The sequence below is a fragment of the Hylaeus volcanicus genome, chromosome 6, assembly GCF_026283585.1.
Source record: "Hylaeus volcanicus isolate JK05 chromosome 6, UHH_iyHylVolc1.0_haploid, whole genome shotgun sequence".
Classification (NCBI taxonomy): domain Eukaryota; kingdom Metazoa; phylum Arthropoda; class Insecta; order Hymenoptera; family Colletidae; genus Hylaeus; species Hylaeus volcanicus.
This window is the reverse complement of record NC_071981.1, coordinates 2,510,750-2,524,875: the sequence shown is the minus strand read 5'-3', so window position 1 is coordinate 2,524,875 and position 14,126 is coordinate 2,510,750. Positions and strand designations below refer to the sequence as shown.

General features: G+C 41.5%; 1 protein-coding gene and 1 long non-coding RNA gene across 4 annotated transcripts; one reads left to right on the top strand and one right to left on the bottom strand.

Annotated features, from left to right (window-relative positions):
• Nucleotides 1-204: 204 nt before the first annotated feature.
• Nucleotides 205-4,409, bottom strand: LOC128878351 (uncharacterized). Its single transcript, XR_008457393.1, has 4 exons — nucleotides 4,317-4,409; nucleotides 3,204-3,688; nucleotides 2,503-3,131; nucleotides 205-478 (listed from the first exon to the last, which is right to left on the bottom strand). It is a non-coding gene; the product is annotated as an uncharacterized LOC128878351 (long non-coding RNA).
• A 2,186-nt stretch (nucleotides 4,410-6,595) lies between these two features.
• On the top strand, nucleotides 6,596-9,603 carry LOC128878466 (uncharacterized). 3 transcript variants are annotated; one of them, XM_054126687.1, is made up of 5 exons: nucleotides 6,596-6,797; nucleotides 7,194-7,396; nucleotides 7,467-7,575; nucleotides 7,772-8,005; nucleotides 8,485-9,603. In XM_054126687.1, exons 1-5 carry the CDS (start codon nucleotides 6,726-6,728, stop codon nucleotides 8,698-8,700), a joined length of 834 nt encoding a protein of 277 aa, XP_053982662.1. In that variant the 5' UTR covers nucleotides 6,596-6,725; the 3' UTR covers nucleotides 8,701-9,603. The 3 variants fall into 3 exon arrangements, with proteins under 3 accessions (XP_053982662.1, XP_053982664.1, XP_053982663.1); XM_054126689.1 differs by having other exon boundaries at nucleotides 6,640-6,797; nucleotides 7,198-7,396; XM_054126688.1 differs by having other exon boundaries at nucleotides 6,646-6,802.
• Nucleotides 9,604-14,126: the final 4,523 nt, after the last annotated feature.

Sequence of the window (14,126 nt, the reverse complement as noted above, 5' to 3'; positions counted from 1 at the left end):
TCGATTGGAAGGGAACGCGTTTCGAGATCAAGAAATTACTTACGGCCAACAATCGCGAGCACGATCTCCTCCGTGGATCCTTTCTCCGGAGGCTCGTTGATTCTTCGAGTGATCGTCGAGTCGAAAGAGAAGCGCTGGCCACGGTCAGGACCAGTTGCAGACGGCGAAACGACGTGGTTTCGTTCGAGGGACATTCGTCATTATTACCATTGACCGTTGGTCCTCGGGATCTACTCGTTCGGGTTCCACAGGAAGTGGGCCGGTCGGATCAAGGGCCTGGGCTGCCCTTTTCCATTTTAAGACGCTCCATTCAGGTGTAATAGTCAGTTAAAGACTATCCAAACATGAGATCCCACCGGCTGCCTCGATGAGCTTCCGTGCCCCTAAACTTTCTCATGGCAAACTTTTGTCGGGGTAGCGGAACTGACCCCTCGCCCGTAGCACGTTCCTCGCGGACATTTTTGCCGTCTCAATTTGCCTGGAAGGAATACTGTTTTCAACCCGCCATTCTGCGAACAACATATTATTCTGCTACCCCCTTTCCCTTTCTTCCCTTCATGCTTTGTCCACCCTGGCATATTTTGTAGGAGAAACATTGCGGTGACGTGTCATTTGTATCGAGTATGCACCACGAACGTTACTGAAATATTATCGAACTTTTCGCTTTAAATATTTTCATGGTGACAAGATAGTCATTGCTCTAGAATTATTTTATCTTTCTCCAATTCAAAAATAACTGAGAGCAAACCACGAATTTTAATTGAACCCTTCCCTTTCGCTTTAAATATTCTATTTTCATGGTGACAAAACATTCATTGCTCTGGAATTATTTTATTTTTCTCCATTTCAAAAATAACTGATAACAAACCACGAATTTTAATCGTACCCTCCCGTTTCGCTTTAAATATTCTATTTTCATGGTGTCGAAAAATTCTTTGCTCTGGAATAATTTTATCTTTCTCCATTTCAAAAATAGCTGAGAGCAAACTACGAATTTTAATTGAACCCTTAACCCTTTTACACCTGGCGTCCACAATTCAGGACACAACATTAAAAAATTACCGACGCTATCGTTTAGGACGAATGCTCTTATTTCTGCACACGAAGAAAGATCAGTTTTCCGCGAAAACTGCACTATTAGATTCTCTTTGTATTTCTTCCATACTAATTTTAGTCCAAGTTAAAAATGAAAATTACATTAGTGCACGGAAAAAAAAATAATTCAAGTCTGAAAGGGTTAAGTTACGTGTTTTTCGACATAGGTCCTCTCAATCGTAACAGACATTTTAATGTCATATTTAATTATTATTGTAGACATTATCATAGTGTAATGCACCTTGTCGACACTACAACTCCATTGAAAATAAATTGAATATCAGGGTTTCTCGTATAAAGACCGTTTAACTTAGCATATTTATCGTTGAAATTCTTCTAATCGAAAAAAAAAAAATAATTCAGGACCGAAAGTGTTAAACAAACCATCGCGAAGATGTCCCACCGTCGGCATAATTTTCTCCGGAAATTTATTTGCGTCTACTTAGCTTCCCCGATTTCGCAACGCGAATACGGAACGCGGACCACCCGCGTCCGCCTAAATGGAGGAATCATCTCGAGTGTATTTATTCACGTGATCTTCGAACAACAAACGTAGAAATCCTTAAATCCTAAATCAACCTGCTGCGAAGCCGAAACCGAAAGCAAACTGCAAACAAACGGGCGGCAGTGGAAACGTGAGGGTAGCCCCGTGGTCCAATCTGGCGAAAGTCAAATATTGGGTGACTAAATAGAACGTGCTTCTGCGGGCCATTTCAGTCATCGCGATTTAATGGCGGTGTGCTTCGCGGCTAATCCTATTTTATTATCGTTTTCAACGTTTATACGAGGAAATCCTCTTCCGAGCGATCCACGAATGGACGAATTAAGGGGTTATTCTGGTATGGATACGGAGAACCTCGGGCATTTTTATGGGACGCGAACAGTAACCGAACTTTCGAGCGCCGGGAAAAATAACCTCGACTCGTCCTTTTGGATATCGAGCACGTGCTGGTAATATGTAATTGAGCCATTCATTGCGCAAATCGATTAACTCCACGAAACAAAAAGTGGACAAATGCGACGAAATAATGTACATTGGTTTCTAAAATTCCGTTTGTAATATAAATTCAAGTATTAGGGGGGCCAGAAAGTAATTTCATTTCTTTTTAAATAGAACAACTTTATACTTTTACCTAGCGACCAAATTCTCAATACTTCTCAATACTTTCTGGTTCCCTTAATAAATATTGTAGAACAAATACAGATGTAGCTTTCATCTAACGGTATACAAAATTAATTAGAAAGAATAGCCAAGAAATAATCGTCAGTAACGTTACAATTTTTATGCGACTGGAGTTAATCGAATTGTGCAGGGAACGGCTCGATTAACCCCGTGTATGTAAAAGTGTCGCGTACATCAATTAACAGAATTTCGAATTTAAGTTTGATGCATTATAGAAAACTTACAGAAGTTGTTGCTGTTCCTCGTTCAGAAATTCAGTCGTCCACTCGCAAGTTGCATCGAGGGCGTCGTCCTGGTGCGTTTCAGAGTCTTCCCGGAAATCATCTTCAGCGAGCAATCTCCGTTCGCCTCGGCTCACGGTGGGCAAAGACACCTCAATCGGAGGTGTCGTAAAAAATGCTTTTCGCGAGTGCCCGAGGGAAGCTTTTAAGTCGGTCCTTATCTGAAACGACCTGGCTTCTCGCTGGCGGTAGTTTGGCGTCGAATGAGAGCGAACGAGGAAAAAGGAGGAACGAGGAGACATAGTAGCAGGGTCGTCGAGGCAAGACAATGACCGCTGTTCAAACACCGGACTTCAAACGGGTGCCGCGCACCGCGAGCAGTCGACGCCGTTGCGTTCGAGCGGCACCTCTGGAACGGAACGCATTCCCGCGGGAGTTTAAGGACATCCGGCGACTGAAATAACAAATATTTGTGCCACGGAAGGTTGCAGACTTGGCGAACCCTTTCATTTGTAACGACAAGCTCGAAATTAGTGCCGCGGCGAAGGGAAACGAAGTTAGTGGCTCTCTAGGAATGTTTTACTAGGACCGTGCTCCCCTTGGGGCACCAGCTACCACGCTCGCGATAAACCCTGAAATAACCAAGTCTTTGTAAACACAGGTGCAAATAACAACTGGTTCGACACGTTGACGAACACGATTACCTGTAGAAATTTTATTTCGCCCGTTCCTGCGCCGAGAAATTCGTGCGTGCCACCACTCCGAGGTAAAACATTCCGAAGTTCGGGGCTCGATCGACGTTTACACCAAACATGGAATAATCGGCGACCATTCTCTCTCGCGGGGCGACCGGCAATTGCGACGTCGAGAAAATTGCAGGAATGCCGGGAGAAGTGGGTCGATTATCTCTCGGCGTTCCGCGGCGGTTGGCGTCAGAAACGAGACTCGTGTTGCGAGTCAGTACGGACTCGTGTCCCGAGTGACTTAATTAACAGCAACGTTTGACTCTAACGAGAGAAGTGATTCCTCGTGCACAATGACAAGTATTGATTGCGTCCTCTGTCGCGGCAGCGCCGAGACTCCAGCGGGAATCTCGCCAAAAGTCGAGAAAACAGCTTCCAACGATTCCTTGTTTACGTGAATTATGCAACGAGGAGATGAAATGGACCACCTGGTTTGTATTCTGGCCCTGCGAAAGGAAATGATTCAATTAGATGTACTGAATGATGGGTTGATGTTATTGGACACGTTATTTAAAAATAAAAATGACACGTCTCTAAATATCATTTGAAAGTAACACGTCTTTGTCATTACATGGAATTTACCCTAATTATATGGAGTCTAAAATTAGAGCAATTATTAGATGTATTGAATGATGTACTGATGTTGTTGAACACGTTATTTAAAAATAAAAATCAATTTGACTGATCATAATGGAATTGTTCAAATTACTTTGAAAAAGATCTGAAGAAATAGTAGTAGTATCACGTCTCCATCACTACATGGAAATAACTCTCGTTACAGTCACTCCTATAAATATTCGTACCCTCTGTTTATTGAAGGAATTTGTCTAAATTAAATAATTGGTTTGATATTCTCAAATAAAGTCATAATGAAATATGATGATGTACATATAAATACGAATAAGCTTCTACATATTTATAACGAAAAATTCATTTGGTCAAATCTATTATTTAATTCAGACAGACTTCCTTAGTAGACGAAGAGTGTACGAATATTTAAGTGACTGACTAAACTAAACTAAAAGTTTAAAGTCTAAACTAAACTAAAAGTGAATGCAGTAATGATGTAATTACCGTGAATCGATGAATCGAGAATTGCTGTGTAGTTATGTACCGTGGCAATTCTCTGTTACGAGCTCTGTGTCGTTGAACCGTTCGCGGTTGGATTGTAAATGAGACTGGCAACGGTCGGCTGTTTTTTCTAAACTTGAAATATCGACAATGTCATGTTTACATCTAAGAGACCACATCTAGTCGAATTTCAGGCCAACGATTCCAGGGAGTGGGGATGACTTTGGCAAGGGAATTCCTTGTGACGCAATAACGATAAGAAAAACAGTACCGAGCCGCGTAAACAGAATTTAACGGACAATGTAATACCATCTAACAGCATCGTTGAAATTTGTTGACCGGCAACTTTAAACAGAAGCGACTTCGCGTCACCGTTACTTCGTAATTCGATATAAAATTAAGAGAACCTAAATAAACTGTAATAAACTTTATCTATACTTTACCAAAATTAAATGTTTTTCTCTTTCTTTTCTTTTTATGATTTGTAAATAATTATGTGATGTAGGTGAAAGTTCTTCCTTGTGTAAAAATTACAAGGAATAAGTTATCTATATTTTACCAACAAAATGAATTGAAACGAAATCTTTTACGTACTTTTTATATAACTATACAATTTTTATATATCGCCCTGGGTTTCGTCAATTGAAATATTAGACCCATTAATTTATTTTACGTTTTACTCCGTATCATGGAGTAAAATATTCGCTCGTTCAAACGGGCGAATATCCATTGGAGGGAAAGTAATACCAGAAAAATGGCGCTGGAATTTCCAGTAGCGAAATGAAATTTGGCAACGCGTCGTTGTTTGCCAGGCGTGGACGTTGAAGCGGCAGATTTCGCTGTCCACTTTGCCAATTCGCGACGGTTTTACCGTTCCTCGAACAATCTACAAACGAAGAAGTTCCCGAGCCTAAACACGGCTGGCTCCTCTCGAGGCTGCCAATTATTCCCTGCCACACGTCGGCGCGTTGATGGAACAGCCCGCGAAAGAGGCGTAGGGACGTGATAAATCTCCCTGGGGGAAAAAACTAGCTGCCCAAAAATATATGCAAGCTGTAGATGGATGGGTGGAGTGCAAGGGCGGTTCCCGGTGCCGAACAGTCTCGTCTTAGTTTGTTTCTCAGGACTTTTTTGCCCCTCCGTGCCTCTCTCTCTCTCTCTCTGGCTTCACCCTCTCGGCGTCCTTTCTGTACATTTTTTAGCGTTTGAACGATTAGGAGGGGGCGGGCGCTCGTCAGTCAAACCTTGAACTCGTTTCTGGCGTATGCAAATGGAGGGCCGCATTGTCTTCGACGTTCGACTTTCGTCGCTTAATGGCTTCGAATATAGCGAGCTAGAGCGATATCGTCGCCCTTCGAGGGCGGAGAACGTGCGACAGGGTGGCGGGTAGAAGATGGAGGTCAGACATAATTTAGGAGATAGGAGTGACATCATTTGGAATTATTGTTTCAATTTTTGCAGAAAATGATTCTCGCGTTTCTATTCTCTAGAGTGTAGGCGTTCCGAACCGATGCTTTGTCAGAAGATAAATAGCAGCCTGTGCTAACTTAGAGCAGCTCTATCCACTCGCCAAACAGGTAGGAATTAGCCGAGACTAGGGGCCAGTTGTTAAAACGCGCCGAAAACACGAATAGACTTAGTGTAGCTCGTGCAAATACAGTTGAACATACAAGGTTCAAATTTTCTGCTAAAAACCAGAACAATTTTCAAACGGTCGCTTTTTCGGACTTATTATTAGCTTGTCCCAAAAGTTTCTTTCGCTTTATTAATAAATAATACGTGCACTATAGTTTATGTATTATGTTACATTACTGAATTGTCCACGATTCATTTCGCTCCATTACTGTTACAACATGAATATATATGAAATTAGATTGTCTATTTATATAAACACGACCACATAAAATAATTGAGTGCAACTCGCGGAAGAAACTTTCGGGACAACCTAATATTAAGCTACACGTTGTATATTATCTTCGGTATTCTCATTCGAAAGCACTATTAATTTATTCTAAACATGCCTAGATTCGCATCTTTGCAAAGTGAATAAATCTCCAAAAATATCCATAATAACCCATATCTACAATTATTTCTCCTTTTTCGTTGATGTCTTCTAATAGCACACACGGTATATTGTACCTAATATTCGTGGAATTGTTTCCTTTGTATTTACATATCCGAAGAAGGTCAGTAGTTAACTAGAACCGTTGGGTTTTGGTTCTTACACTGTTTTTGTATTTTCGAAGGAGTCCTCGTAGCAGCAGCAGTCTTTGTTTGCGAACGCTACGTACACGTACGAGAGCGAATAATGTAAATACATATAATAAGGACTTCTCAGTGGCAGTGGTCGACCCCGTATTCGAAGCCAGTTCAGTTGAGAATTTTCATTTGAGAGCGACAGTTTCGATCGGGATGAACGTAGTGGATTTTACGAAGGAATTTACGGAGCTGATTAGTCGTTGGAAGAGGCCCACTTATGCAAACGTAAAGTATATGATACGTTTATATATAATAAGTGTATATATAATAATGATTTTTCTAAAAGCTGTCCGATTTCGCGTAAAATATTTTCTATCGAGAACGACGACAAATCCGTGTATCGGATTGTACGTGTTTTAAGCGAGAGCTCTACTAAAAATGCTGCGATATTTGTAAAGTATCACTGATCAATTTTTATTACATCGAAGTGAATTCTATTCTGCGTTTGAAATTTGAATTATTTTTAATAACTGAGTCGCTCTTAATTCTTTCGAATTGCGAACTCGGGCACAGTTCTTGATCGATGATCATTATTTTTTAATCAAGTTTGAGCGAACAAAACGTATTTATCAATGCTATATTCGAAAGTGTTAGATGGATAAAGTTTGAACGTTTCGATAGGAAGATGGCAGCCAGTCCCTGGTAGTAACGAACGATAAATTGTTAAACGCGATACAAGATGTGCTTCAAGTACAGCTGGGAGTGAATTTGCGAATGCCTGACTATTCTTCAGTGAAGACACCTGCGACAGGAATCGCAGTATGTACTCCGAACGCACCTACGATCTTAAAGCCGGACATCGAAAGTGGTGGCTATTTGGCGAGGTAGGTGATCTGTTTCTGAAACTCTTCGAACGTTGCAATTGCTATTTTAATTATAAATTTATTCTTTTAGATTCGGATCGCTGGATACTTTGATGCTATCGTGCGAATCCAAGAATATCTTCAGTCCTGCCACCGAACCACCGAAAAGTGGGGGAAAGATGGAGGTCGTTGAGAACAAGGCAAGTAAATATAATACATAAGTGATCTGTACTAAAAAAAAAACTTCCTTTCTTCTGTACGTGCTTACTTTCTTTGAATATACAGTTTGTATAGTTTGAGAATTTTTTGAAGTTCCTTAGTGGTTGCTAATCAGACAATAGATATTTAAAGTTTAAAAACACTATCGTAAAATACGTATATTTCTACAATTTTCAGCGAGTCTTAAGATCCGACAAAGTAAATCACGCAAACTCCGCCAAGAGAAGCGACACGTTCGTTCGCGAAGAAGCTAGAAAGAAATCAATGAATGGCGTCGTGAACCAGAAGGGAGACGATGGTTCCCCGCGAAAGGAGCCAGTCATTAACGATCTAAAGAAAATCATAAATGATATGCTCGTGCTACGAAGGCACGCAGCGGACGTCGTATCGAAAATCGACGACATGAAGCAGGTAAAGTAATTTATTATTGACCCGTGTTTAAAAAAGGAATATATATATATAATGTAATGAAACTTGGAGAACATGTTTTACATACAATCAGTGTGAGAACTATTCGTGCAGCAACCAATTTAAAATAGAACTGATAAGAGAAGAAATAAGAAGTTAACATTAAAAGTAATAGACTTTAATTCGTGCGAAATCTACTCTAAAAATATGTAGGAATGTCGGGCATTTTGCAAACAAGCAGTTGATATCTTCCATATTTGCCAAGGAAATACTTCCAAAAAATTACAATATTTACTTGAATATATGTATAAAATGTTCTCAAAGTTTCATTCAGTTATGTACATTCGTTTCTTGTTAAAGAAATTCATGCAAATCATTAAAAAGAAGTCCTAAACCTATTTCACCTTTAAAACTACTTTTCCTACAATTTCAATGACAATTATTAAAACAATTTCTAACACAGAGAAATCTTAATTCTACAGAAAGTGTACCCACAGACGATAAAGCCTATTCGGCGCCTGTCCTCCGTCGGCGTTTATTCCAGCACGAGTCGTACCTCGACGCTGACGAGACCACCTCCATCGTCGAAGCATCGAAGATCTACTTCCGGTGTTCTGGGCACACCCACGTCTTCGAAATTGAATCTGGCGCCTCCAACAGAGAAGAGCATCCCTCTGCAGAAGCGCAAGAGCACCTAAGATCGCGACAAATCTCTACTGCGGACTTTTTAATTACCCTAATCTTCGATACGCGTCAGGAGAGCGTAATAATGTACAGAAATCGAGTCAAGGACTCACTTCCGGTTCCCTGGACCGTGGTTACGGATTAAGTTAACAAGGACTCGAGGTTAGGCGTCGATGAAGGGACGGGAAATTGGGGCTGCGTTTGCGTGTTGAACTCCATACGGAAGCTCGAAACGAAGAAAACGAAAGCTAAAGAACTCGAGAGATTACGAAGTCGGATGATCAGGTTATGTTCTACTAGTGACGTGCGTGACTCTGCGGTTTCGTTTGCTAAGACCGCTGATAGATGCCAGAAAACGCATCGACCCGATATCGCGTAAACCAGCACGGACGTTCGATTTTATCATAGTTGAAGTTTCGATATGCCGAACGAGGCAACCTAATTCGGTCATGCGTCGAAAAATTCGCGTCATCGATGAACTTCGTCGAATCACCGTATTCGTCGTTTCTTCCCGCTCGGCGTCGAATTGCTAATCCGTTTTCGTTTAAGGATGTGTTTACATTAATGTACGTACTTTCTTAGACGAAAATGGTAATTCGATGTTTGGTTGAAGAGAAGAGGAACGATGATTCGATCGAATTTATCGATGACGCGTGTCTTCTATCACACGATCGAATTAGGGTACCTCGATTTCGCATATCGAGAAACTAAACGATGATTAAAATCGAGTCTGTACTGTTTTTCGCAATATCGGGTCGCTGCGTTCTTCTATCGACTATCAGGGGGTCGACGCAACGAAACCGCAGATACAGCACGAAATCGTTAGAATGGAATCGAATTGTTGCACCGTCTATGCTCTCTCGAATCTCCGCGCTCTTCTCTCATTTTAAGTTCAGGTATGGCGCTCGGTACGTGAACAAGTTCTCAATTTATCGTTGAGTACTCGGCAGTTAACTGTGAAGCCTTGTTAGCTTAATTCCTTGTTACGTGATTGATGGTAGTGATATTAATTTTATATTTCGGACTAGAATCGATACTTATAAAAATAGGTAGTCTTGCGTAGGATGGATTTAGGTATAATAGGTGTATTTCTTCGAGTTCTCAATGTTTCGTTTATGATCGAGTCCTTTTTAGAATACAATTATTTTTAATTAACTTGTTTGATTCTTCGAGCAAGATGACGCTTCTTGGAATATCCTCGTTAATTTCGATTCTCTGAATGGTCTTGTTCGATTTTCTACTTTGATATCTGTCCATTGTGTAACTTTTTTAAACACTTCCCTAGCACCATTAGACTTGTGTTAATATTCTGCGATTCCTGCGATCTGTCTCCGATATTTAATGTCTTTTTTAAACGTCCTGTGTTGACTTGTACAGAATTAGGGTCGTTCTCGATATAGTACTTCAAAAGTTTGATGGTAAATACACAGTGAGATCTTGAGCTTTAATTTGTACTGTCCGGAATTTTGTATATAATATTGTCTGGAATTATTTTATTGACCTGAACAATTACTATCGACTTTGTTATTTAGTGTACATTTACTTCTCGTACACAATTGCTTGAAATATTTAATAAACGATAGTAACGTTACGAGAGAATGTACTAGTGCATCCTCCCCACTAATTAATTAATTTATATTCAACACCATCCAATCACTCAATCACGAATGAACATACTAAGAGTACATACCAAGTAAAATTATTTTTCACCCTCCGGATCCGATAAAATGCCAACGAAACGTTTCAATTATTTGTATCGCGTTTCGATGAAGTTGCATCACCGCGGTCTCATGCGCGTACTTTCGAAACTCGATCGGCGGCTCGACGTGGGTGAACATCGACCGCGGGCGGTGCTCTGGATGATGCATTTTCGTCGTCTTTTTTCCCTCGTACACCTTGCGTTCCCGAAGCTGCACCGCGTTGCAGAAATGAGAGCGGCGGGAGGCGAAAATTGTTAAGCCACGGTTCGTTGTTTGATCGCGGACGAATTCTAGCCCGGAGCGTCGCCGCGGGCCACCGTCGCCGATCTGTGTGCAGATTCCTCTCAGAAATGGGCGTGAAGATCGATTTTCTCTTTTTAATGATTTATCGCCGTGATTTCGTGAGCGGTCCGCGTCCTAAGATTTTAATCGACCGGACACTGGCACCGGTTCTCTTCGATTCATCATCGACCCACCGCGGGCACAAGTACCCCGAAATACGGCAGTTTGTTGCAAATTGCGATCGAAGACAATTAAAGAGTACGTGCGGTTGTCTTTAGTAGGTTGGGGAGAATTTGTAGAATTTACGGTGAATAAGTAACGGAGTTTCTGAAAATACCTTGATACACTTTCCAAGAAAAATTGCGGTGGAGATAACTAGAGAATGCACTGTTTAGTCTGAGAAGGTTAGGCAGAATTGATAGAATTTACAGTGTACGATAAGTAACGAAAATAATAATAATCAAAGTAGATATTCTTTCCCATCCAGTTTCTTAAAATACCATCAATCAACAAATCATTTCTTCTGTAATCACATTACCAACAAAATACCTGTGCATCTCCTCGTCAAAGCCAAGGTGTTAAACAAGCATCAAATTGTAAAATGACCACATTCCTGAAGTTTCCTCGCGGACACGATAATCTAGCCTGCTTATATCCTCATTTTCGAGCTAATTTCCATAATATTTCCTGTAAAAAGCGAGCTCCGCTTTGCGGGACCTGTCGAGAGGACTACATCAGCGGTATCATGTCATCAGCTCGGCCAATTCGAATACTCTTATTAATATTAATGAACAAATACTTTTTCTGGGAGCGACGTGGACTGTAATGACACGTTCCCTCGGTCGCCATTAATACCGGCCCGTGATCATCGCGGTACCCAGCTGCCACTTTGTCCAGAAACGTATTTGCGGCGCGGCTCCGCGTCTTTTTGCCACTCACGAACCAACCCTTTTCTTCCACGCTGCTCACCGCGGACGAACGAGCCTCTTCTTCCTCCCCGCGAACGCGAGTCGTCCGCCTATCCTGTCCTATCCGACGGAAGACGTTTCGGGGGACGACCAATTTGCCCGGCAAAAACGGATCGCATCTTTCAAAAACATACTTGCGGACGGGGGAAAAAGCGTGGCAAATTCGGGAAAGGACGACGGGCGCACACGTGAACGCGGAATTTTTACCGTCTGGGACATTTAACACCCTCTTCCATTTATACCCCGTACTGGCGTGGAGAGATGAATCCTATAAATCATAAAGCAATTCGCGCTAAAAGGCTCGGGAGTTCGTTGACTTCGATTTCGGACACCTGCGACGAGTTCGACAGGGGAAATTTTTGCTCCATTTGTGCGGCTAGACTGTGATTAACAGATTAGCAGGACTTTTCTCGCGGGTTATCGAATAAATTGAGTTTGGAAGTGAAGGGATTCAGAGACGAAGGGAATGATATAGAGGAATATTTAGGAGAAATATTGCTCCTATATAGAGGAGAAATTTTAGTGATATCGTCAGTAAAAATTTCGTACACAATTTTTTCAGGATGATTGACAAACTCGATGGACATTTATGTAGCTTAAAATTCACATTTATGTATACATTTTTGAGATATTTGTACTATTAACGACACGAGATTTAGAACACAGCATTCAGGATCTGTACCATTTTCAATAAACATAGAGGGTACGAATACTTGTATTGACTGACTGTATGTTCATATTGCGAAGGTGATATACCAATCTACCAAATATGTATCAAACTCAGCTGTAATGCAAGAAACTAAATTACCATGTAAACATACATTTTGCTCTCTGGGTTAAACTGCTCATAAACTGATGAATTCCCTTGTCAGCCATGTACCATCAAGAAAAACAACCCCGCAGCCGCCACAAGAATTAACCAATAATACCCGCCCTTGATACAAGGGTAATCGACCACTCAACCTGTTGAGCCAATCCGCTAAGTAAACCAATTGCACGAAAAATCTCCAAAGAACTGCTGTACCCCTCGACCGTTTAAATGAAGGAAAAGAGCGCAAGTATCCGATCACGCGATCGCCGTTGCATCCCCAGACGAGCCTGCAATTTGGCCCCCGAGTTGCAGGCTACCTTGGCACCTGTTATCGAAACGCGAGATCTATGATTCGCATGCAAAGTCGAAACGCTTACAGGTAGCAAAAAGTCTCTCGTTCGAGGCTTGCTCGTTGCAGCCCCTCGAGCGGAATCTCTGCGGCGAATCAATGAGAAACAGGACAACGGAAGGGAGAGGGGGGCCTCGAAGACGTAGCAAAAAATGGGTGGAGAATAGGAGCAGCCAGGATTCGGTAAACGCTAGTTTGGCGCAACCTGCGGCCGAAGGGGGGCGCCCGACCGGGGGAAAGATGATTACACGTGTCTTTTTAACACAAAAGGCTCGAAAACCAACACCGTAATACGACGGGGTGCCCGGCGCCTTGTAATTCGCCGCGTCCATGCCGGGGCATGGTTTCGTGATGAGACAACCGTTCTGAAAATTGCGATAGTCGCTACTAAAATAAGGCGAGATTGGCTCCGTGCCTTGGGACCGCGTCGCCGTTGACGGAGGCCCCCTCTCCTGGACGAGTTATTATTTGCTTTTGCCCTGGGCGACGATCACGGTGCTTATCGTGCCACCTCGGATGCAACGGTGGGTGCGTCACGCCCAATACGTCCCTGCAAAATAAAAACAAACTCTCTTGTTACCTGGAAACGCGTGGGTGCTACGATTGAGGGAGGGGGGCTGTTGCTTTTCGGGGGGGAAAATTTAGCGAAAATTAGAGAAAATGCGAAGTTGGAAGTTGGAAGAAAGTTTGGAGATATGAGGTGTACATTTAAATGTAAGAATTCTGTAAGGGTAGATATTTTAGTCATTTTTAATAAAGTGATTATATATTGTCTATTTTATTGTCTATCGTATATTTGTCTGATCATATATTGTCTGATCATATATTGTCTATCGTGTACTCTCTATCATATATTGTCTATTTTATTGTCTATCGTATATTTGTCTGATCATATATTGTCTGATCATATATTGTCTATCATGTACTCTCTATCATATATTGTCTGTCATATATGTCTATCGTACAATTGTCTATCAGATAATTGCCTATCATAATGTCTATCATATATTGTCTATCATGTATTCTCTATCATATATTGTCTGCCATATATGTCTATCGTACAATTGTCTATCATATAATTGTCTATCATATAATTGCCTATCATAATGTCTATCACATATTGTCTACCATATACATCTATCCTATAAATTTCAAAAAAGTGACTACCACACCAGCCAAGCGTCTATCGTAACAGCTAAATCAACACAGAAGGGACACATTCCCCCCCGAACCCTATCGCTACTCCAGCCCTCGGGGCAGGATTCCGTAGCTCCATAAAACCGAAACGCTCTCCAAAAAATGAATATCGAGGGTCTCGTTTTTTGTCAGC